Here is a 23391-nt window from a genome sequence, read left to right as displayed (position 1 = left end):
TTCAAGAATGCTGCAAAATTTTATATGATTTGAAAGTATGTCCTGAATACAGTAAGGTTGAGAACCGTTGCCCTAGAGAGCTGTAATGACCAAATCATAGCTTTGCTCTGAGAAGAAACAACTCTGAATTGGTGTTGGTAGTTTGGGAAGTGGAGTGGGATCTTGGATGCTTCATAGAGAAGTTGGTCTAGAAAACAAGAGCAAGCAGCTAAAAGGAAGAAAGCAACGTCTGTGGATATATGAGGTTGCAGTTCCCCACTCCTTCTCTGGGCCTGTGTCCCAGGCATCCAGAGCATTCTCCTTGACCTGGCACACCATGTGTGGCCCTCTGCCTTTGTATCAGCTGTGCCCATTATCCATAGAGGATCCCTCCTCCTGGGCTGGGGGTGGTGAGCACTTTGATTCCAGTAACTTTGGCTTGTTGCTCATGTCTATCTGCTCCACTTGACCATGGATACTTGGAAGACTGGGAAATTGTCTGATTCTCCTCAGGAGCCCCTCAGGAAGACTGGGGATTCACAGCGGGGATGCCACACTGTGTGAGTGAGTGAATGGGGCCAAGACTGTGGCCTTCCTTGCTGAATGAGGTTTCAGCCACAACTGCGTTTAGTCTTCCTTAACAAGGCCCTATCTGTGGATGTAACATGAAGGTAGTTACTACGCAGAAGAGGAAGGTGGCATGAGGAGTTTGGAGCTCAAAGAGAAAAGGTGTGGGGGCCTCTGAAGTGGTGCTTCGACAATGGGGAGAGGGCAGATCTGGTTTAGTAATGGGCTTCACTGCATTTCACATGGAATAGGAAGCTTTTGCAAAAGGTACTTTTCACACACAAGCAGAGTCATCACATTGCACATCTTCCCCTCTCCCCAGGGCCTTGACTGAATAATGACCTGGTATTGGAACTTGGAGTCAATTTCATGGGAAGACTCATTGGATCTGATGCAGAATTGCATATGGCAAATAGGTGGCTATTTGAGGAAATTTTGAACCTGCCCCCAAATTATGTTGCCATGTATTTTTAAATCATACCATATCCATAAACCCTTAGGGCTTAAGGTCTAATAACATCTCAGCAAATGTTTGATTTCTATAACCTCAAAGTTGAATGGAACTTCTAAATTATGTAAAATTTTGTGTTGTACAATTAAGGAGGAAGAAAAATTGTCTGTCTATTGCTTCCCCCCTGCCCCCACCATTCTCCCCTCAGTGCAGAAATTCCCAATATGCTCTCTTTGCATACCTCCAATGACAGGGAGATTACCACTTTACATGGCAACCTGCTTTACTCTTGTACAGCTCTGTTGTTGGAAAGCTCTTCTTTATGTAGAGTGGGATTCTGCCTCGCACTCTACTTTTGTTCTCAGAATCTTCCCAAATTTCTTCTTCCACACTGCTATTCCTAGAGGCACTGGAAGATGTTTCTCCATTACTTAGGACCTTCTCTTTTCCAACACCACTCCAGTTCTTTATTCCTCCTCTAGCACGAGTTCTGCATACGGTGTTAGGTTTTCCTTTACCTTCTTTCATTTTCCTTTCCTTTCATCTTATTTCTTTTTTGCTATATTGTATTTCTGAATGTGCAGAATAAAAAGCAATCCAAATAAAACTTTAATTAATGGGGACCTCTTAAACTAGTTTAAAGGCTTTCTAAGGCCATCAGCTCCTCTGGGAAGCTGATAAAAGCAATCAAAGCTTTTTCCTGAGTCCTCAAATGCATGAGCATTTGGCATAGAATGTTAGAGCATTTGGCATAGAATGTTAGACTTCATAGGCCAGTGTTCAGTGTATTGGGTGCTTTTACATATTATTTCAAGTAATCTTGTGAAGTAGGTATTTTGATGGGTTCCATTTATAGATGAGGAAACTGAAGCCAACAGAGATTAAGTATCTTGCCAAAGATCACCCTGCTAAGAAGCTATGTGGGAATAAGCTGCCGTCTCCGATGCCAAGGATTTCAGTCTCATGGGGGAAATAAGATACATTAAAATGAGCTGGAAGATGAGTGTCATGAACCAATGCTGACCAGAGATGCAAGCCTCATGTTGTGGGAACTCCAAGGAGTGACCTCGTGATCCTGGACTCAAGACACTGCACGTGACTAAGGAGTTGAAAAGCAATGAGTAGAGCAGATGTGGCCAGAGATCCATGCTTCAGGGAGGCCATAGATGAAGGTACAGGTTGTGAAGGTGCAGTTAGGGAGGCAGAGTGTGGTGTGCATAGATAGATGTGGTGGGGCGTGGCCAAGAGAGGGCAGGGCTCAGGCCAGGAAGAGCCTGGGAGGTGTGCTTTGTCCTACAGATGAGGACAAGCTGGTGAAGGATTTTGAGGAGAGGCGACACACGGTTGGATTTGCATTTCAGAAAGGTCACTCTGCCTATCATATGGAGCGGACAAGGTATGTGGCAGGGAGATGGGGCGAGGGCTTACTGGGGGCAAGTGCACTGGGAGGTGAAAGTCAGCAGGTAGGTATTAGAACAGTTCCAGAGTAGATGCAACAAGATCTAAAAAAGAGTTAGGCTTGGGGTGGGACAGATTAGACAGAAGCTGAAAATGGAACTGAACATTTTAATGAGATCTGTTACCCCACATTGCAAGGATTAAAAAAAAAATAAGGCACTGTGTGAAGTGCTATCCATGGGTTAATTCATTTCACATTCAAAATTTTCCTCTGCATTTGATGGGAAACAGAAGCACAGAGAGGTGAACTAACCCATGTGACACAGTTTGGAGGTGTGGGGCCACATAAGAGCCTAGGTAGTCTACCCTCTGCACCCATGTCGTTAGGTGCAGTCCGGCCTCTGCATTCATGTCCAAACATCGCCTCTTTGTTAAACGAGCATGCAGTGAGAGAGTAAATGTAAGTACCTGGCTCCCAGGAGGCATCGGCAATGTTTATCAGGTGATAGGTCTTTGCATGTAATGTCTTTCCCCTAGAAAGCCTTTTGCAATTTTCAGAGGCCTTTAATCTGCCTTAACCACTTTTGACCACATTCACGATAATCATGTCAAGAAGGCAGGTGAGGTGCAAGGCCTGGAGTATGTACTTGATAAACACTGAACAGGTAAGGGTAGTCTATTGCTGCCTGTCTCTATTTTACAGAGGGGGGGAAATGAGGCTCAGATGCATCAACTAGGTACACTGAAGAGAACACTATACTAGTCTCACCACCGAGAGGCGGTGGGGTGGTCTCTGTATAGGTGCCAGGTGGAATTCGGTTCAAATCCTAGCTGCTGTACCATCTCTTGGCTGTGTGACCTTGAGCAAATTACTTCTGAGTTTCCTCACTTGTCATACTTATTCCCACTTCTAAGGTGATTTAAGAATTAAAAATGAAAACCCATGTAATGCAGAACTGATCCTTAATATGAGGTCAAGGAATGTGCGCTTCTTAAGGCAAAGGAGTTCTATCCAGATTTCTTTCTATAGAGCAAGAAGCACAGACCAGAACACAGAGAAATGGGTCAAGTCACTGATCACACATGCAGCTAGCATCATCTTTCCCCATGCAGCGTGCAGGCCCACTCTTGGGGTTGTGACAGAGGAGTGCTGTTTTAAAATCAGATATTCAGTCCATCAGGGAGTGCTCCCTGAAAGTCTGCTGGTACAATGGGACCTGAAATTGTGCGCTTATACTGCAGTTGTCATGGAAACAGGCATAAGCTTGGGAAAAAAAGTCCTGCAGTCCATGGGGACCACCTGTATCTCCATTCATGAAGGGGGGAAAGCCACACTGTCCCCTATCCATGAGAGGGGGAACAAACGTGTGTTAATTAGATTCAGGCTTATACCAGTTGCCACTTCGTGGGTTGCATGCCTGGATAGTGTGGCAAAGGGCCACTGGCTGACAGGCTGTCCCCGGAGGCAAAATCAAAGGCAAATGGATGGTTTCTGTGAAGAAATATGAGTGTGCAGCTGAATGGGATGGCAGCATTTGCCGTTGCAGGGAGGCCAGAGCGGGGAGCTTGCTGAAGGGGAAGGCTCTGGTTATTCAAGGTAGGGACCAAACCATGGAAGTTTGACGTATTTGAGCTATAAAACCTCTCATGCAGCAACCCCTGTGACTCCCAGCACAGAACCTTTCCGATGTATTAATTCGCTTTGATGCAATGATGCTGCCTAACAAGCATCCCCCTAGACCCTGTGCCTTACAGCAACAAATATTTATTTATGGCATTAGGTTTGTGGGTGGTAGGTGCTTAGCAGGGCTCAGCTTGATTTGTCTTCAGTCTTCTGTTGGGGTCAGGTGTGCTCCTCATATCCTCTCATTTTGGGGCTGCCATTCCTTGGGTCCTGTGGTTTTCATGGCGGGGGAGTGGACTGTCAGGGAGGGCTGAACCCACCTGCCCCTTAAAGCTTGTACTCGGACTGGTGCACCCCCAAGCCAAAGCAGGTCACATGAGCAGTACACCCACAGTCAGCGGGGCAGGGGGCTGCACTGCACCCACTTTCGGTGAGGACTTGCCACAGAGGGTCTGTGTTGAAATTTTCTGGGGATGTTGTTAATGATATAAATTCCTGGCTTGTAATCTAGATCTGGTGAATGAATATCTTGATAAAAGCCCCGATGGGAATTTTTAGCAGGCAATTCCAGGGCATTTTGAGGACCAGCTGGGCCATGGTGTCATGCTGTGAGTTTTCGGCGGGGGGTGGGGGGTGGCAGGGGGTATGCCTACCTATCATCTTGAAGTTTTGAATTGCGAATGTCAGCCTCAATGTCATGACTATGTGGTTTTCAAAGGACTAAAAACTTTCAAAACCCACCTTGACATTTCCTTTGTTCTAAAAGAGAGCGGTTCCCCCTGCATTCAATGCTTGGATGAGCACATTTCTACAAAATGGGCTCCCTTGATCTTTTTGAGGCTCATTTCCCTGCTTGCTCTTTGGAAAGAAAGGGTTTCCTCATCTTTCCAGAAGAGACTGGTCATTTAGTTACCCTGAGCTTTCCTGCCCTTCCCACTGAGGAATCAGGCAACCTCAACAGAATTTGTGTGGCCTCTGAGACCCTATGTTGGCACCCGCCTGTTCATGATTCCAATGACTGCCCTAGTGGAGCACGTGGGGGCCATGGGAGTTGCTTGCCCTCACCCCAACTTCCTGGGGTGGATGAATTAAAGTATTGGAAGTAGTGTCAGGTCTTCATTTACCAACACCGAGAAGTACTTGAAGCCAGCGATGTCCACTTGGAAACATAAATCATGATTATTTTGACTCTGCAAGGCCAAAAGAAGAATTTTTGAAACAAGACTTTTTTAAGAAGCTGAGAAAGAAAAGCAGTAAGAAACTACAAGGTTGGATGCGGCAGGGGGCTGAGGGGTCTTCAGCATAAGGGTTTGGAGAAAATGCACGGTCTCTGTGCCCTGTGTCAATTCAGGACCGCAGACAGCACCAATCTCCACCTGTTCCTCACCTACCCACAGTACCTGGAACTTTCAGAAGACGGTGTCTCTGTATCTAATGTTTATTTGGCTGGGATGTTTCCCTTCTCCTCTCCCAGTTTTTCCAGATTTCTGAACTCCTATTTATATTTTGAAACTCAGCTCAGTTTTCCCCTCCTTGATGACATAGCCATGGTCTTTTCTCTGTTACTGTAATAACAGCTTTGGGTCTCTGCTATTTTCCAGATAGCCAAGGTTGCTAAACCAGTGATTTTTGGATAAAAGTTGATTGGATAAGAATAGCATCCCATCTCTTTTTTTTCCTAAAATCTAGGCCTTAATAGATTTTGTATGCCTTCTGACAGCCACCTTCATGGTGGAGATGACAGATTTATTCCCACTCTGCAGGAGGGAGAACAGAACCCGTGGAGGTTTAATGCCTCACTCAGGAATAGACAGTGATGCAGAAAATTCACTGTCATCCAGAACCTCCCCTCTGAGCTGAGGCTGACTGCAGTTGCTGCTGTTTGTTTTTTTGTTCTATGGATAAAAATGCCTGAAGCTTTAAAGGCTAGTTTTTGTAAGTAGAGCTCAACCTAATGCTTAATGTTTGTGAAAAGAACAAAAGAGTCCTGCCACTGTCAGCTCTCTCCTCCCAGTGGGGGCTGGATGGGAGATAACAGTAGGTTCGGAGAAGAATCCCTTTCTCCTGCCTGGCTGCTCCTCTGACTCATGAGATATTTGGCAGTAGAAACACGACTGCAGCCCAGCAGGGTTTTGGTCGAGTCTTCATGAGGATGCCTTCCTGCATCATCTGTAGTGTGCAGGCTTTGCACTTGCCAGACTTCTGTCCCAGCCAGTGGGGTTAGGTTTTCAGGAATTTGAAAAGCAGAAAAGAGAGATTTATTATGTGTCCATCTATGCTTTTCTCCCTTTGTTTCTCTCTTCTCTCCTTTCTTTCCTCCTCCTTCCATCTTTCATTTCCTCTTTATCCTTTTTTTTTATCTCGTCTTCCTTTTCTCTCCTTTGCACTCCCTCTCTCTTTTCAAACTTTCTCTTTCTACTTTCTCCTTCCCTTGCCTCTTGTCTGTTGCCTCCCTCTTCCCCTCCTGCCCAGCAAACATCTGCTAAATACTGTGTAAGGTTCCTGGCTGGTTCCTGAGGATATAGAGATGAAATACGCAGAACTTCCCTGGCCATGAAGGAGTGTCCACCTCAATGAGAGATGGGCACATTGGGGGAGGGCTGTGCATTGGGAGAGGGCTGTGCATTACACTGGCGGTTAGATCATGGGGGTGGACCCCAAAGTCTCCGTAGGGGAAGCCAATTACTCCAGATCCACTTCCTTTTGCATTCCTAACAGAGAATTTTGTAGTTTGCTTTTTCTCCTTACATTTTATTATCTAGCACTTTTGTTTGTGCTTAAAACTTCCTGGAAAATATTTTAGTAGCTGTAGTAGCTGAATGATACCTCATTACTGGTGTGGTTATGCCATTGTAATTAATTCTGGATCACATCTTTGTGTGTCATTTTTTGACCCTGTTTTGGACATTTTCTGGAGGACAAATTCCCAGCATTAAATTTATGGGTCAAAGGACATGAACATTGTTAAGGCTTTTGATACCTGCTGCAAACTTGGCTGCCACATATTCTTATTGGGGAATCCCAGCTTTGAGGAGAGGATAAAGACGATTTCTCCCACTTCTCCCATTTCCACCCAGTGCTCATGCCATGTCTTAGCTTGGAAATGTGTCTGTGTTCCGGTTCCTCCCTGATGAAAACCCCTCCATGACCTTCACCACGGAGCCCAGACTCCCCTGTACACACGGCACTGGGGTCCCTGAGATCTGGCTTCTGCAATCCTTTCCACGTTCCCCACTTTGAGGTCACCCTTCAGCCAAAGGAAACCACTCACAGACCCCCAGGCACGCCAGGCTGCTTCTCACCTCTGTGTCTTTCCCCATGGAATATGGTCTGGATCTGTGTCCCCACCCAAATCTCAGGTTGAATTGTAGTGCCCAGTATTGGAGGTGGGGTCTGGAGGGAGGTGATTGAATCGTTGGGGTGGATTTCCCCCTTTGGTGCTGTTCTCGTGATAGTGAGTGAGTTCTCAGAAGATCTTGTTATTTAAAAGTGTGGCACCTCCCCACTCTCTCTCTTCTTCCTGCTCAGCCACGTGAGGTGCCCACCCCCTGCCCCCCACTTTGCCTTCCGCCATGATTGTAAGTTTCCTGAGGCCTCCCCAGAAGCCGAGCAGATGCCAGCATCATGCTTCCTGTACAGCCTGCAGAACCATGAGCCAATTAAACCTCTTTTCTTTTCTTTATAAATTACCCAGTCTCAGGCATTTCCTTATGGCATTGTGAGGACGGACTAATACACCGTGCTTCCCTCTCTCGGGAACCCTTTTTGCCTTTGCTGTGTGGCTAATACCTACTCAGCCTCCATGCTCAGAGGGAATGCTCTTCCCTTAGCGGGGTTGATGTAGCGGCTGCCTCCATGCTCTGTGGCCCTCTGCACTTCCCACACTGGGGGCAAAGGCCGGCTGTTGATTCAGCTCCCTTACTGGCCTGAGACACAAGCTGCATTTAAGTTGCTTACACCCATCCTTAAACAATGATTTATAGTGTGGAGTTCTAGCCACAGAAAAGGACAGAGAGTGAAAAATGAGCTGTTCACCTGCCAGACCTGGGCTCAGGAAGTACTTCAAATACATACCTAGGATGCAGAGCCTAGAGGAGCCTTTGGGAGGCCGAGGTGGGCGGATCACCTGAGGTTAGGAGTTTGAGACCAGCCTGGCCAACGTGGTGAAACCCCGTCTCTACTAAAAATGCAAAAATTAGCTGGGTTTGATATCCCCATCTTATAGACGAGGAAACAGAGGCTTGGTAAGCCATGTGGATAATAAGTGGAGTCATGATCCAAACCCACCTCTGTCTGAGTGTGGACGTTTTGCTTTTAAGCGGCACTGACACAAGAACGTGATTTGCTTTAGGTCACTGCTGTCGCCGTGGAACGAACTGGCATCTCTGACATGCCCGAGCTAATCAATTCAGCTGTTAGACTTTGGCTGAGTTTTTCATGAAATGCTTTATTTCTTCAAAGTTTATACATAATAATTTTTTTGGGGGATGGAGTCTCGCTCTGTTGCCCAGGCTGGACTGCAGAGGCGTGATCTCAGCTCACTGCAACCTCCGCCTCCTGGGTTCAAGTAATTCTTCTGCCTCAGCCTCCTGAGTAGCTGGGATTACAGGTGCCCGCCACCACGCCCAGCTAATTTTTGCATTTTTAGTAGAGACGGGGTTTCATCATGTTGACCAGGCTGGTCTCAAACTCCTCACCTCAGGTGATCCACCCATCTCAGCCTCCCAAAGTGCTGGGATTATAGGTGTGAGCCACTGCATCCAGCCTAGTTTTTACATAATAATTTTTATGCAGAGCATACCATTGTTCACATCTGCTGTTTTCCCCTCACAGTAATCGTGTGAGAGGCAACAGACAGCACCGGTATTTTTTTTTTAAGTGTATGAATTTGGTATTATTAATTTAAGAAACATATATTATGTAACATTTACATTTTTTGGTATACAGTTCTGTGCACTCATATTTCCTGCATGAGAAAGGCAGCCTTAGAAGGCAAGGCCCGTTGATCTTAGAACTTGTGGGGGATATTCTAAGTTTTATCTTTTTATGAGGTGTCATGGATTCTAGAGTTTGAGAATGTTTAGACATGGGACAGAAGCATGGCTTGGTGGCTGGAATGCTGGACAGGCCGTTAGGAACCCTTGGCTCTAGGCTGCACCCTTACTAGTTGTGTGAACTTGGAGGTCACACCTGTCTGTGGAGCTCATTTCCATGCGAGGTGGAATCAGACCTAATATTCCGCACAGACCGTTCAGTGCACATGGCCACAAAGCACGTAACTCCTTCAAAGCCAGTTTCCTACAGTCTCTTCTGTGGGAAAGTATCTCTTCAGATTTTCCACACCACAAAGAGACCTGAGTTTGGAAAAGATATCAACTCAATTCTCCTCTGGAATATCCATATCAAATATCAGCAGAGGCAAGGATCTGAAAAATTCTGTCATAAAGACATCATTGCTTCCGCTTAACCCACAGATTTCTTTTTTTTTTTTTGGTGGGGGTGGGGGACGGAGTCTCACTCTGTCACCCAGGCTGGAGTGCAGTGGTGCGATCTCGGCTCACTGCAAACTCCGCCTCCTGGGTTCACACCATTCTCCTGCCTCAGCCTCCCAAGTGGCTGCGACTATAGGCATGCGCCACCATGCCCAGCTAATTTTTTGTATTTTTAGTAGAGACAGGGTTTCACCATGTTAGCCAGGATGGTCTCGATCTCGATCTCCTGACCTTGTGATCCACCTGCCTCAGCCTCCCAAAGTGCCGGGATTACAGGCGTGAGCCACCGCACCCAGCCTTAACCTAGAGATTTCTAAATTCACGGCACTGGGGAACCCCTGGCTGGGCCCATACCTACTAAAGTCTCTCTGAGCTTGAGTTCTGAAGCACATGGCTTTGAAAATGCTTGTTTAAGAGGCAAAGGAACTACTGATTTTAAGAGAGAACATGACGAGGTTGAATCAGCACTTGGCTTCCTATAGGCTTATTTTTTCGGAAGTAGACCAGCACCTGAGAGACACTAAGGGCTTGGAGCCCTGGGCGCCCCTGCTTGCAGTGTCTGGTGGTGGTAGTTGGGGAGGGAGTGGATTTGAACACGAGCTCCACCATATGATTCTAGGAAGAGCATAGCAGGTTGGGCCGATCTTCTGGCACACAGTGCATTAAAATGCCACCTTTCAGGCTGAGCCTGAAAAGCCCCCTATTAAATGTGACAAGGCAGATGGGTGCCTGCAGGGTGGTCGTGTTCCGGAAGCCATGCACCAGCTGCTGGTGACTTATGTTTCCTGTTCTGGAGCTGGGGAAACATGCACGCCAGCTTGTGGGTGCTTCCTGGATGTGCAGAGCCCGGGCCTCTTTTTCCCATGGGTCCCAGAATGCCATCAAGAGGCTTGGTGAGTTTCCTCCCTGGGGATGCACACATCTCTTTTAGGGATACAGATAGGTCATGGGGCCTAGGAGCAACTTAACCTTGAAGCATCTTCCTCCAGGGACCCTCCTGCTGAAGAAAAGGATGTGCCTTTTCACACTGCTTTTCCTCCACTCCCAGCTGTGACGTCTTTCTCTCCATCTTCACCCATTCATCTGTCAAGAATCAGTTCAGTCACCCAGCCAGCCAGCCTGGCTCTGTCCAAGATGCCGGAGAGGCAGCAGTGAAGGAAACAAAGTCCGTTGCCTCCGTGGAGCTCACGGTCTAGTAAAGACAAGTGCTATGCAAACTCCAGGCAGTGCCGTCCCCACCAACACCTGTGTCATGCGTCCCCTGGGGAGTTGTGTCCCGCACAGCCAAGGGGGTAACACGCCAAAGCTGTGATTCCAGTGCGGCATGTCACATTTTAGACAGACCTAGAAATATATAGTCTGCCAGATGTGCTGTAAGTACTGTGAATACATACAACGGGTAAGGGATGTAGGGTCAGCTGGTGGGGTGGTGGCGTGTGTTGTCCCAAACGGGGCAAGTTGAGGGGACAGCACTCAGATAAGTAACATCAAGCAGGGCCCAAAGGAAGTAGGAGCAGGAAGACTGCCAGGATCCTGGGACTCCAGATGAACTGGGGTCTCGCCGCCCGTGGCTTTCACTCTGAGGGAAATATGATTCTGATGCCAGAAGCTTTGGGCAGCTGACTGCATGCTGTGTTTCTGATTCCTTAGTTTGGGTTAAACTCTTCTTCTCTGGGCTTGCAGGGCATTGTGGCCGATGCTATAAGACCATGGGACCTGGTCCAGGGGAACACTGAAGTACCTTCTGTGCACTTCCTCAGATGGCCTTGGCAAGATCAAGCTCTAGTTGCCCACAGTGCTAGCCAGGTCAATATGCACTCGTTATTGAACAGGATACCTTCCCTGCAGTCCCTGGAACCACCTCCCAGATGCACCACTTGCCTCCAGGTTCTTGAGTGAGGCTCTGCTATCAGAGCACCACCTACTGTGGGTTGTTCTTGTCAGTTTACTTTTTTTTTGAGACGGAGTCTCGCTCTGCACTCGCTGGGGTGCAGTGGCACAATTTCGGCTTACTGCAAGCTCCACCTCCCGATACAGTGAGCTATGATCATGCCACTTTACTCCAGCCTGGGTGACAGAGCAAGACTCTGTCTCGAAGAAAAGAAAAAAAGAAAAGGAACACAAATTAACAAATATTAATAATAAACAAGAGTGCTTAGTGTTTTCATGCAAAGAATGGGGCACTCCTTTTGGAAAGGAGTTTGGTCATCTTTATCAAGGGCTGTAAATAAGGTTTATGTTGTTTGCCCCAGTTGTTAAGCTTCCGAGAGCCTTGCCTAACAAATCATTCAAACTAAGGCAGGAGTTTTGTACACAAAAATGTTCATTGCAGCAATACATATCACTGTAAAAACCAGAAAATAACTTCAGTAACCAACAATGGGGGAATTATTAAACAATTTATTATGTATCCCTAAGATGGAATATTTTATGATTATTTTAAAAATAGAGTCATGAAGGGGGGCCAGGCACGGCAGCTCATGCCTGTAATCCCAGCACTTTGGGAGGCCGAGGCAGGCAGATCATGAGGTCGGGAGATTGAGACCATCCTGGCTAACATGGTGAAACCCCGTCTCTACTAAAACTACAACAAATTAGCCCGGCATGGTGGCGGGTCTCTGTAGTCCCAGCTACTCAGGAGGCTGAGGCAGGAGAATGGCATGAACCCAGGAAGTGGAGGTTCACACCAAAGGCCCTGTCTGCAAGATGGTGCCACTGCACTCCAGCCTCAGCGACAGAGGGAGACTCCATCTCAAAAAAAAGAAAAAAAAAATGTATATGTATATATATATATATACACATAGTCATGAAGAATGTACAGCAAGTTGGGATGTGATTATGGTAAAATGCAGGAAGGACAGAATTGTGTTCTTTTTGGTTCCCATAATATTCTGGTTTCTGACTTGCATATCCTTCCCTCTGCCCGGAACACTCCATATGGTGAAGCTTTGTTTGTGTTTATGCATAAACATGTTTATGGCTGAGTTCCATTCTGGAATGGTATTGACAAATAGAAGAGGCTTGAAAGCCTAGGTCTGTGCCCTTAGGATAGGCTGGGGGATTGAAAATGCCCTTTGGAGAACATCATCTGAATACATGAATATTTACATAGATATATTAATACAGTCCTGTGTGTGTGTGTGTGTGTGTGTTTATCTCTCCGCCTTCCTCTAATGACACATCCATTTATCTATCTATAGTCTTACAGAGTGTAGATATAGGAAATATAAAGAGACTGTTTTTTAGACTTATTTTCTGGGTCTGCACTTTCTCTGCCCAACCCCCCAGATAAGGTTGGCAGCCTCTTTGCTTGGCTTCCATGGCAGGTCCCCAGTCTTCTCCTCTTCAACCCCACATACCCCATGACGTGATAAACATCTGTCTCTCCATCTGTCAACCCCCGGAAAGCAGATTCCAGCTCTATGCCTGGTCCCCTCTGGAGCTCAGAGCATCATTTGGTAGCTGATCGGTGCTTGGATGAGTGAGCGGATGTGTGCACTGTGGGGAAGAAAACAGAGGAAAAAGGGTGGGGAGACATCAGAATGTCAACTGGGAGTTGTGCTGGGAAAGTGGGGTTTTTAGTCTCTTCACTATCTTTTAAAATGTCTCTCAGTTGATGATTACTATATTTAATAACACCTTGATAACTCCCTGTTCTACAAATACCCAGTTTCTTCAACAAATGAATGACATTCAAAAGGGAGGAGGGGCCAGTGCAGATGCTGGCAGAGACTGCTGAGATGATGAGGCAGGTGTGCTATGGGGCCTGCTATGGCTCTTGATTCAAACCTTCCAACTACAAAAAGACATCCATGAGACAATCAAAGAACATTGAACAGGGCCTGATTATTGACTGATAGGGAAGTTATTCAATTAATTGGGTTCGTTGGGATAACAGATTCTGGCTTTGTTTCTTTAAAAAGTCTTTACTCCTTTCCCGTTTAGGAAAAGAAAAGTGCATCTTGCTGCCCACACTTATTTCTCAGGGCAAACGGGAAGTGGGTTAGCAGTGAGAGAGAGCTAGTGAAGTATTTCTAGGTGGAAAGATACAGTGCTTGGGCTTTGTTTTAAAACATCTCAGCGAAAACGAAACAAAGTGAGAGGGGAGAAAGGTGAAAGGAGAACGGGAAGTGTTGGATAGAGAAGTATTGAAGCTGGTGATGGATCTGGGTTGGGGGAAGTTAAATGCCTTTACTTTTGAAAATATTTGATAATTCTTATATTAGAAATTAAAAAGAAAAAAATTTATCCTGGCTTTTCTCCAAGGATCCTTAATACTTTGCCTTGCTTTGCAGAGTGACCGACTCCTCATCAAAGGTGGACGGATCATCAACGATGACCAGTCCCTTTATGCTGACGTCTACCTGGAGGATGGACTTATCAAGTGGGTTGATCAAAACAGACCTTTTAAGAAACCTGTGTCGCCAGGCTGCCTGGCTTTAGATGGAACAGAAGGCTGGCATTCTACCCTAGAATGACAGGGCTGTGTACCTGTGTTTCAGGGGTAGAGACCTCACAGAGGTTGGGGGAGGTGCACGCTGCAGGTGGACAAGGGGCTGACATTTCTCAGGTGCCCCCCTGGGCTAGGCTCCCTGCCACATAGCTGAGGCAGCTCCTCTCATGCAATGCTCACACAAAAGCTGCAAAATGCAGACATGTTTCCTGTTTTGTGGTTTTGGAGGCAGCAGGCCAATGGGTCTGGGTACCTGGCCCCATATGACAGGGTGAGTTAGGGTCAAGGCCCGGATTCCACCCTAAGACAACTGAATTCACAGCTCTTCCTTCCACCTACCCACAGTTTCTGGAATTGGGTTGAGGGGAGCAGGCAGGAAGGAGGAATGTGTGGCTTCCAAGCCCGGCCTTGGCACTTAAAGAAAAGATAGATGTTGGGGCTGGAGTTTCCTTTACTTTCTTCTCATTGGCTCCCTCTTCAGTCCTGCTTACAACAACCCAGGTGTCTTAGCCAGCTCTGGCTGCCGGAACAGAATGCCACAGGCTGGGTGGTTTAAATAGCTGCAATTTATTTCTCACAGTTCTGGAGGCTGGAAGTCCCAGATCAAGCGGCCATCAGGGTTGGTTCTTCCTGAGGCCTCTGTCCTTGTCTTGCAGACACCACCTTCTGGCTGTCCTCGGGCCCTTTCTTTGTGTGTGTACACTCCTGGAAGCTCTTGTCCTAAGGACACCAGTCCTGTTGGATTCTGGCCCCACTCTTGTGGCCTCATTCAGCCTTAATTACCTCTTAAAGGCCCCGTCTCCAAAGATAGTCCCACGGGGGTGGGCTGGGGCTTCGACATGATTTTTGGGAGACAAAATTCTTTCTGTCCACAACACCAGGCAGGGGTCTGTAGGTGGACTTCACTTTTCTTTGTTTTGTTTTGTTTTTTTGAGACAGAGTCTCGCTCTGTTGTCCAGGCTGGAGTACAGTGGTGCGATCTCAGCTCGCTACATACAACCTCCGCCTCCCGGGTTCAATCAACTCCCCTGCCTCAGCCTCCTGAGTAGCTGGGACTACAGGCATGCACCACTACGCCCGGCTACTTTTTTGTATTTTAGCAGAGATGGGGTTTCACCATGTTGGCCAAGGTGGTCTCGATCTCCTGACCTCGTGATCCACCCGCCTCAGCCTCCTGAAGTGCTGGGATTACAGGTGTGAGCCACCGTGCCCGGCTGGCCTTAACATTTTACTGATGGGTGAGGATCGGTACAGTTCTCTTTCTGTGAGTTGTACCCTGGATTTGCTGGGTGCTCTGCCTCTTCCCTTGAAATCTGGAAGAGGAGAGAAGGACACTGTTTCAGGATCCAGCATGAGTGGTTGGCACAAGAAGGAAAGGCAGAGGGGAATTGGAGCTAGGGGAAGGCAGAAAGGGATTGATACCGTTAACAGAATCATCCTGGGGCCCGTGTGGGCTTTGGGGATGATGATGGAGGAGGAGGAGGCGGCTGGGGCAAAGGGGCTGTGGAGTATTGGAGGCATTGAAAGAGACTACATATGCAAATCACCCAGCAAAGACGGGTACCCTGAACAGTTGAGCCCTCCCTGCCTCCCCCCAGCTCACCCCCCAATTCTAGTCCTAAACTTTGACCATTTCAAGTCCAGCTCGGGCCTCCCCTCCTCTGGCTTCATTCCTTGCTTGCTCCTCCGGCCATAATGAAAACTTGGGACTCACAGGACTTGCCAGGCTGCTGTCACCTCAGAGCCTTGCACCCATCAGTCCCCTGCCTGGAACACCTTTTCTCCCTGCCCCTCTGCCTTCCCCTCATCTCTTGTTTGTCCTTGTGGGCCCAGCTCATGCGACGACTCCTTCAGGAAGCCTTCCTTGACCCCAAGATGGTGTGGGGTGCAGCCCTCTGTCCCCAGAGCCCGTGAGCTGGTGTCTGTTGCAGCCCTTGTCACACTGCATTGCTCCTTGACCAGGGCCTTGCCTCATGGCCCCCACCCTGGGGCCCAGCACCAGGCCTGCGGAGTAGGTCCTGGAGCGCCAATTCAGGCAAAGCATAAACAAACGAATGTTGGCCATCAGGTGGTGAGGATGCTCCTGTCAGCTGCAGGGCACCTGGATCCCGAATGGTTAGGAAGGCAGACGGGGGGTGGGGAAGGGTGTCAGGATGTGTCAAAAAATGAGGTTTTCTAACTCAACCATGGCTTAGATATAGAGAAAGCAACTCCGAGGGAACACCCCTTTGTGTGGGGGGCTCTGGGCTTCTGAAGCCTGAAAGGTAAAATGACCCTTAGAATGATCTCGTAGGCTCCCCCATCCCACACACCACCTGCTGCTTTGATCTGACCACATCCACGCCCGTCCTTCCCGGGCCAGGCCCCCTTGTAGAGGGCCTGCAATCCCAGGGGGTATACAGATGGAGCAAGTGGCCATGGGTTGAGCTGCATTCATTAAGTGCCTGCTGTATGTATGAACATCAAGAGTCCTAGGACTCTGGCTAACCTGGCTGTTGAGGAAATCTGCAGTTTCCCTAAATTCATTATCTGTCAGCCCCTCTTGGTCATAAACCCCTTTTACTTGAATCCATTGCTGAGAAGCTCTCTGAGTGTCGGCAGTTCTCCTCTGGCCTTGTGAAGCTGAGCGAGTGACAGTGACCGAGGCCTCACATGGCCCTCGGGTGTTTATCCTGAATGTGCATCCTGCAGGCGGAGAAGGGTAGGTGTGGAAGAGCCAGGGACCACCTGGCACGCAGAGGCACAATTATTTTCCTCCACTTTAATTAAACCCCAAGAATCCTTTAATTTTGTGGCCATTTGCCAAGTTTTCTTAAGAGCCGTTCAGCTGTCGTGATTCACTGGATTATGATTCATTGGGGTTTCCATTTAATTCACTTAGCCTTGGTGAATCAGGTGCCGGTGGTTGAGAGTTTCTTCTGCACCGTGGGGTGATGGTGTTGGGGGAGGGTGTCTGTCTCATTCATTGGGCTGAGCTTCCTCTCTCCTTTCCCTTTCAAGCACGTTGCTATTGAGCACCATTCAGTGAGTCCCGTTTAATCCCAATTCAGGGAGAATCTGGCTTCTATATACAGGAGGCAGGGTGGCAGTAAAGCCTGCTGGTCAGAGCTCTGCTATTAGTCTTGAGGAGACCTAGGCTTAAATCCAGGCCCATCACTGACTTGCTGGGTGACCTTGGATGAGTCACTACACCTCTCTGAGTTGTGTTGTCCTCTTTTGTAAAATGGGAATACTTCCTACCTCAGAGGGCTGCTGGCGGGAGACCAGAGAGGGTTTGTTAAGAGGCTATGATTGTGCCTGGTAAGAAAGAGCCTCTGGCTGCAGAGATGGCACTCATTGTTGAACATTAAGCATCTTAGGACTGTGGCCAACCAGGCTGCTCAGGAAATGTGCTATTTAAAAAAAAAAAAAAAAAAAAAAAAAAGAAAGAAAGAAAGAAAGAAAGAAAGAAAGAAAGGCCAGGCATGTTTGCTCAAACACTTTGGGAATCCAAGGCAGGAGGACCCCTTGAGCTCAGGAGTTCAAGATCAGCCTGGGCAACATAGGGAGATCCCATCTCTACAAAAAATTAAAAAACAAAATTAGCTGGGCATGGTGGTACACACTCGTAGTTCCAGCTACTTGGGAGGTTGAGGGGGGAGGATCGCTTTGAGCCCAGCAAGTGAGGCTGCAGTGAGCCATGACGTGCACTAGTCTACTCCAGCCTGACTGACAGAGACCCTGTCTCAAAAATAAATAAAAGAACCTCTCATTAGAGTACTTGTTGGCCCCCACAGCATGGTGACTCGGTCACAGGCTTGAATCAGACTGAGCTGTGATTCTGCTGACACTCATGCGTAGGTCCGTGCCCGTGTGTAGACACACCACGTGCATGTCTACAGCCAGTGGCTCTTCTGACTGGACTGTGCCCAGGTCTTTGCCTGGGTTGGCATTTGGGGTGCTACCCTGTCCTCTGTTAGAGCTGGTTGTGAGCATTCAATAAGAGAAGCCGTGATGCGCTTAGAAGACGCTGTTTTCCAGTTGCTGTTCCTTTTAAGTTAAGGGCCAGGTGTCTTCCTGACCCCTTTCCCTTCAGCTGTTGGCAAGCCCACACGTTTGGAGAGGACGACAGAAGGACTGGGGAAGACAGGATTTCCCTAAGTCAAGTTGGACATTCTGGGGATGTTATAAGCAGTGGCAGTGGACATTCTGGGGGTAAGGGATTGGTTATAAGCAGCGGCGGTAGACATTTTGGAGGTAAGGGATTGGTTATTAAAAGCAGCGGTGGTGGTGATCCTGGTGGAGGTGGACATGTGTGGTAACATTTTCTGGGTGTCCACCTTGTCCCTGGCACTGTGCAGTCCTAGGTTTATTTCCTGGGTTAAGAGGACAGTGTGTGGCACCCACGTCTTCAGGGGAGGCCCAGCTGGGATCTGCTTGCTGGCCCAGCTTCTTCCCGGAGCCCAGGAGGGCAGGGGCTGCTGTCTTGGCTGCCTGCCTGTGGATTCTGTCTAGAACTGCACTTTTGGTCACTGAAGCAGCATCTTTCTGTGTCTTTACTACTGATGTTTCATGTGACTTAGAAAATTAATATACTGCCCACTCTCAAGAGTTCACAACAATTGGATTTTTTTTTTTTTTTTTTTTTTTTTTTGAGACGGAGTCTCGCTCTGTTGCCCAGGTTGGAGTGCAGTGGCTGGATCTCAGCTCACTGTAAGCTCCGCTTCCCGGGTTTATGCCATTCTCCTGCCTCATCCTCCCGACTGGCTGGGACTACAGGCGCCTGCCACCTCGCCTGGCTAGTTTTTTTTTTTGTATTTTTTTGTAGAGACGGGGTTTCACCATGTTGGCCAGGATGGTCTCGATCTCTTGACCTGGTGATCCTCCTGCCTCAGCCTCCCAAAGTGCTGGGATTACAGGCGTGAGCCACCGCACCCGGCCAAGGATTTTTTTTTTTTAAGTAAAAATCACTCACAGATCTCATGGTCTGAGCCAGACCTTGACCTTGGACGCTGCTGGGTCCTATTCCTGGTTCTGGCTGAGCCTCTTCCCCCAGGGCCTTGATGGACCTCCTGACTCTGGTGCCAGCAAATAAAAACCAGAAGCCACCATCATCAATAAGTCACCCACAGAGATCCCCGGGGGCTTGGTTTCTCTTTTCGTAGGCTCTTTTCCCTCCTTCGCCATTTGGAATTTGCCCTCCTTCTGGAGGAAGTTTTCCGGCACCTGTTACATCGGAATAGACGTGACAGTCAGCGTGTGCATCATGCTGGTCTCACCTCTGTTGGATTGAGCTCTGCCACCCCCTCCAGCCTTCTTAGATAATGAGGCTGGATGAAAGGGCGCCTCCTCGTTGCCCCCTGGCCCCCTCTGCTATACTGGGCTCTAACAGTCTGCCCACCTGCCTTACCTCCTGTTAGACTGTGAGCCCCTTGTGAAGGGCCTAACTCAGAAATGTTTATTTAACAGAACTGAAGCTGTGGGTTGACTGCTCATTCTACTTTTCCGTTAAGAACCAAGGCTGTCTCTGTTGTTTGCCTCCAGACAAATAGGAGAAAACTTAATCGTTCCGGGTGGAGTGAAGACCATTGAAGCCAACGGGCGGATGGTTATTCCCGGAGGTATCGATGTCAACACGTACCTGCAGAAGCACTCCCAGGGGATGACTGCCGCTGATGACTTCTTCCAAGGGACCAGGGCGGCCCTGGTGGGCGGGACCACGATGATCAGTGAGTGACGCTGTCCCCTGCCTTAGGGACATAGACTGTGAGATCTCCTCCTCATCACCAGCATCACAAGTGCTCAGTGTGTTCGAGGCCGTCTGCCCAGGGTGCCATTGGATTTCATTCTCACCGCAGCCCTAGGACACAGGTCACCGTTTTACGGAGCACACCATGTGTGCCACTGGGGCTACCCAAGATGGCTTAATAAACAACATGGTTTTATAGGCACCAATTTTAAAAAATTATTTTTAAAATATTGAAATACCATCTCTTTGGTATAATTGCTTAGCATGAGACTGAAGTCACATTTAGATTTTTAGAAACAAAATTTGTTTAAAGAAAAGCATTAAGTGAAGAAGACATGGATTATTGGGAGATAAAGCAAAAAAAAAAAAAAAAAAAAAAACCCTTCAACATGATGTGAAGATGGCTGTGGTTTCAGAACCAGTGACATACGTATTATTGTGACAGATGGGAGAATAGAGGTCAGAGAGGTGAAGCAACTTGCCCAAGGAGACATAGCTGGGAAGTGGTTGTATTAGTCAGTATTGCTGTAGTAATACTGTGATAAGACCGCGTCACAAACAGCCCCCAAATCTCAAGCAACACTTGTTTTTCTCATTTGAGGGTGTGCAGGAGTGGGCGTGGGGCTGGAGTGGCTGTGCTCAGCTGCGGGTTGGACTCGGGCACCATGGGTCTCCCACTCTGGACCCAGCGACTCCCCAGTCACTCTGTTCTCCTGGTGAATGGCAGAATGCTGGGGGTTCTGGCCGAAACTTGCCTCCTCTCACTGCCTCATCTCTTCACTTCCATGCTGCAGCTTCCACTCACATTCTGTTGGCCAAGGTCAGTCACGTGGCCGAGCCCAAAGTTGACAGGAGCACACTGTGCCACAGAGAGCCCTGGTGAGGTTGGGGAGGGAAGGAAATACTGTGGGCAGTGAGACCGGTCCGCAACAGTGCTCGGTCTGGAAACTGGATTCCTCCTCCATAGCCCTGTGCAGCCCGATTGCTGTTTCTTGTGTTGATTTTGAAGAGCTGCTTTTGCTTGAATTCATTTTAATAAGCAATTTTAATTAAATAGGCCACAGTTTATTGTAAATGTTCTGTCAACTGTTAGGCTCTTCAGTTCCAGGCTACTTGTCAGGCTACCCAACCCTGCCCATCTCTCCCACTTCTTCACAAAGGAGTCCCTTTGGAAGCGTGGTCTGTGGGCTGAAACCCACTGCTATGGACAGAGTTTGCCAAGTCCCTGAGCCAGGAGGGTGGGGCTCGACTTCTGAGGCAAGCACTGTCCTGATCCCTCTTCCAAAGGGCAGCCCGTGGATCTGCTGGATGGGAAATGGGAGGAGGATCTAGACTTGGACTTGGATCTCAGCGGCCATGGTTATTCCCGGAGGTATCGATGTCAACACGTACCTGCAGAAGCACTGGCACTCGGCAGGCAGCTGCATGACTGTGGCCGGCACTCAGCCTCTCTGAGCCTCAGCTTCCTTGTCTGTAATGTGGGCCTTATGGTGGGAAGCGCCTGGGGTGGTTTGGAGACATACATGAGATTCCTTCATGTAGTACATGGGACATGAGAGTTCTGAGAGATGGGCACGAAAGTTCTGGGCTCAGGGGGACTGCATAGGGCAGGGGAAAGAGTCTGGATGAGGAGCCAGGGTTCCCGGGACGTCCCCTGCTTTTCTCCATCACCAGCTGTGAGATCCTGGGGAGCCCTGCCCTGTAAACCTTATCCTCCTCACCTTTGAAGGGCAGTTTCCCAAGTGTGTTCCATGGAACACCAAGAGCCTGTGAAAGCACATGAGGACCACAGTCCGGGGCTCTGAAAGGGTCCCCGCCCTTCCCCATCTTCATTCAACAAATGTTAATTAAGAGTCCACACCAGGCACTGTATCAGGTGAACAAAAGCAGGAAGGATGCTCGTCGTCAAGGGCCTGTCATCTCTCTGGGAGTCACTAATCATCCACATATATGACTAGAAACTGTGACTCCTGCTGCAAAAGAGGGGTGCACAGTGCTTTGAACTGAGGGGCAGTGTCTCAGGGAAGCGTTCTCTGAAGAAGCGACATTCGTACAGGGATCTGAAGAATTAGTTGGAATTAACCAGGGGAAGGGGGCAGAGAAGAGCAGAGCCCCAGGAGGCGGGAATAGCATATGCAAAGGCCCTGAGGGGATAACACACCTCCCATTCCAGAGACTGCAGGGAGGCCTGCGGGGCAGGGGTGTGGAGATTGAGGGATGACATCCTGTGAGGCAAGGCTGCAAGGAGAGGACAACCCTGAGCCTCGATGACCTGATGAGGCTGTGGCTCTTTCTCATATGGGTGACGGGCAACGTTGAGGTATTTTAAGCAGGGAGAGATGTGAACTCTTCTGCGTTTTGGAGAGACCGCAGTAGAGTGGCCGGGATGGGATGTGGCAGGACCAGCTGGGAGGCTATGGCATAATATAGCTGAAAGATGAGGGCGGCGTGGCTGTGGACTGGGCAGAAGTGGACAGCTTCTGGGATATGAAGGCCAGTCAACAGCCCTCGGTGCTGGATCAGACATGGGGGCATGCGAGGGAAAGGAAGTGCCACGGGTGACCTGGGCCTCTGACTGTGGAACCGTTACTTGGTGATGTCCACCACAGCTGGGGTGGGGATGGGGACAGTACTGCATGAGGTTTTGGACATTCTGGTTTGGGGGAGCTTTTGAGTCATCTCGGTGGAGAAGCCAAGAACACAACCGGGTTCAGAGTTCTGTAGCTCAGAGCAAGTGGTGTGTTTCAATGGGCTGGTGCAAAGGAAAGGGATCCAGTTAGTGAGCATAGTGAACAGTAGGGGATGCAGTCCTCAGGATGATTGAGAAGCAGCAGCCAAAGAAGTAGGACAAAGGAAACAAAAAGCCAGAACGTGGCATTGCCATGGAAGCTGGAGAGGAGCGAGTTTAAGGAAGGAGGGAGGGAACTTCTGTGCCCCGAGAGGCCAAGAAACTGAGGACTGCATGCTCCCGTTAGACCTAGAGGTGTGAGGGTCATATTAGCAAAGGCTGAAGCTTTAGGTGGATGGAGGTGTGAGTGGGAGGAGGAGAGGTGAGACTTCTTTTTTTGACATCTGCCTGTGAAGGGTGGGGATGTGAAGAAACAGGGCAGTAAGCTTCAGAGTATATGAAGTCAAGGGAGGTTTAAAAGACTGGAGGCTCCCCTTTCTCATCTACTTTACATTTAAGATTTTATTTGAAAAAAGGATGATGAAGTGAACTTGGTCTCGGAGGTCCTTTTCATCTTGGCATTCTATGCCAAAGGAGGCAGCTTGGAGCAGTGGGTAAGAGTTCAGACTATCTGACAAGTCTTGGATAACCTTCCTTCTTCTGCTTACTAGTTGTATGCTCTTGGACAATTGCTTTACCCTCTTTGAGCCTCAAGTTTTTCATCTGCAAAATGGGGATATTAATTTTCACTTTACAGGACAGTTGTGAGGATTGCATGAACGGACTTATGTAAAGCTTTTGTGGCATTATCTGACAAATAGTGAGCGATAGTGATGATGATGACAATGGTGGCGATGATGGTGGTAATGAAGACTGAAGATGATGGTGATGATGTCATTGCTAATGGTTATGGTTAATGATAGTGACAGTGATGGCAATATGACAATGATGGTGGGAGTGATTATGAAAAGGTTGGTGATGATGGTGGTGATGATAATGGTGGTGATGGTGATGGGGTGATAATTGGGATG

The 23391-nt window shown here is 48.4% G+C and overlaps 1 protein-coding gene across 4 annotated transcripts in view; it reads left to right on the top strand.

The window, feature by feature from the left end:
* Positions 1-23391, top strand: part of CRMP1 (collapsin response mediator protein 1) — a 71856-nt gene that overhangs the window by 11755 nt on the left and 36710 nt on the right. For all 4 annotated transcript variants that reach the window (XM_023206886.1, XM_023206889.1, XM_023206888.1 and 1 more), the window contains 2 exons: positions 13807-13895; positions 19488-19672. In XM_023206886.1, coding sequence (XP_023062654.1) covers positions 13807-13895; positions 19488-19672 — 274 coding nt within the window. The remainder of the gene's footprint in view (positions 1-13806; positions 13896-19487; positions 19673-23391) is intronic.

This window comes from Piliocolobus tephrosceles, chromosome 3 (assembly GCF_002776525.5).
Source record: "Piliocolobus tephrosceles isolate RC106 chromosome 3, ASM277652v3, whole genome shotgun sequence".
NCBI classification, from domain to species: domain Eukaryota; kingdom Metazoa; phylum Chordata; class Mammalia; order Primates; family Cercopithecidae; genus Piliocolobus; species Piliocolobus tephrosceles.
The sequence above is the reverse complement of the archived record's forward strand: the minus strand, read 5'-3'. Positions and strand labels throughout refer to the sequence as shown.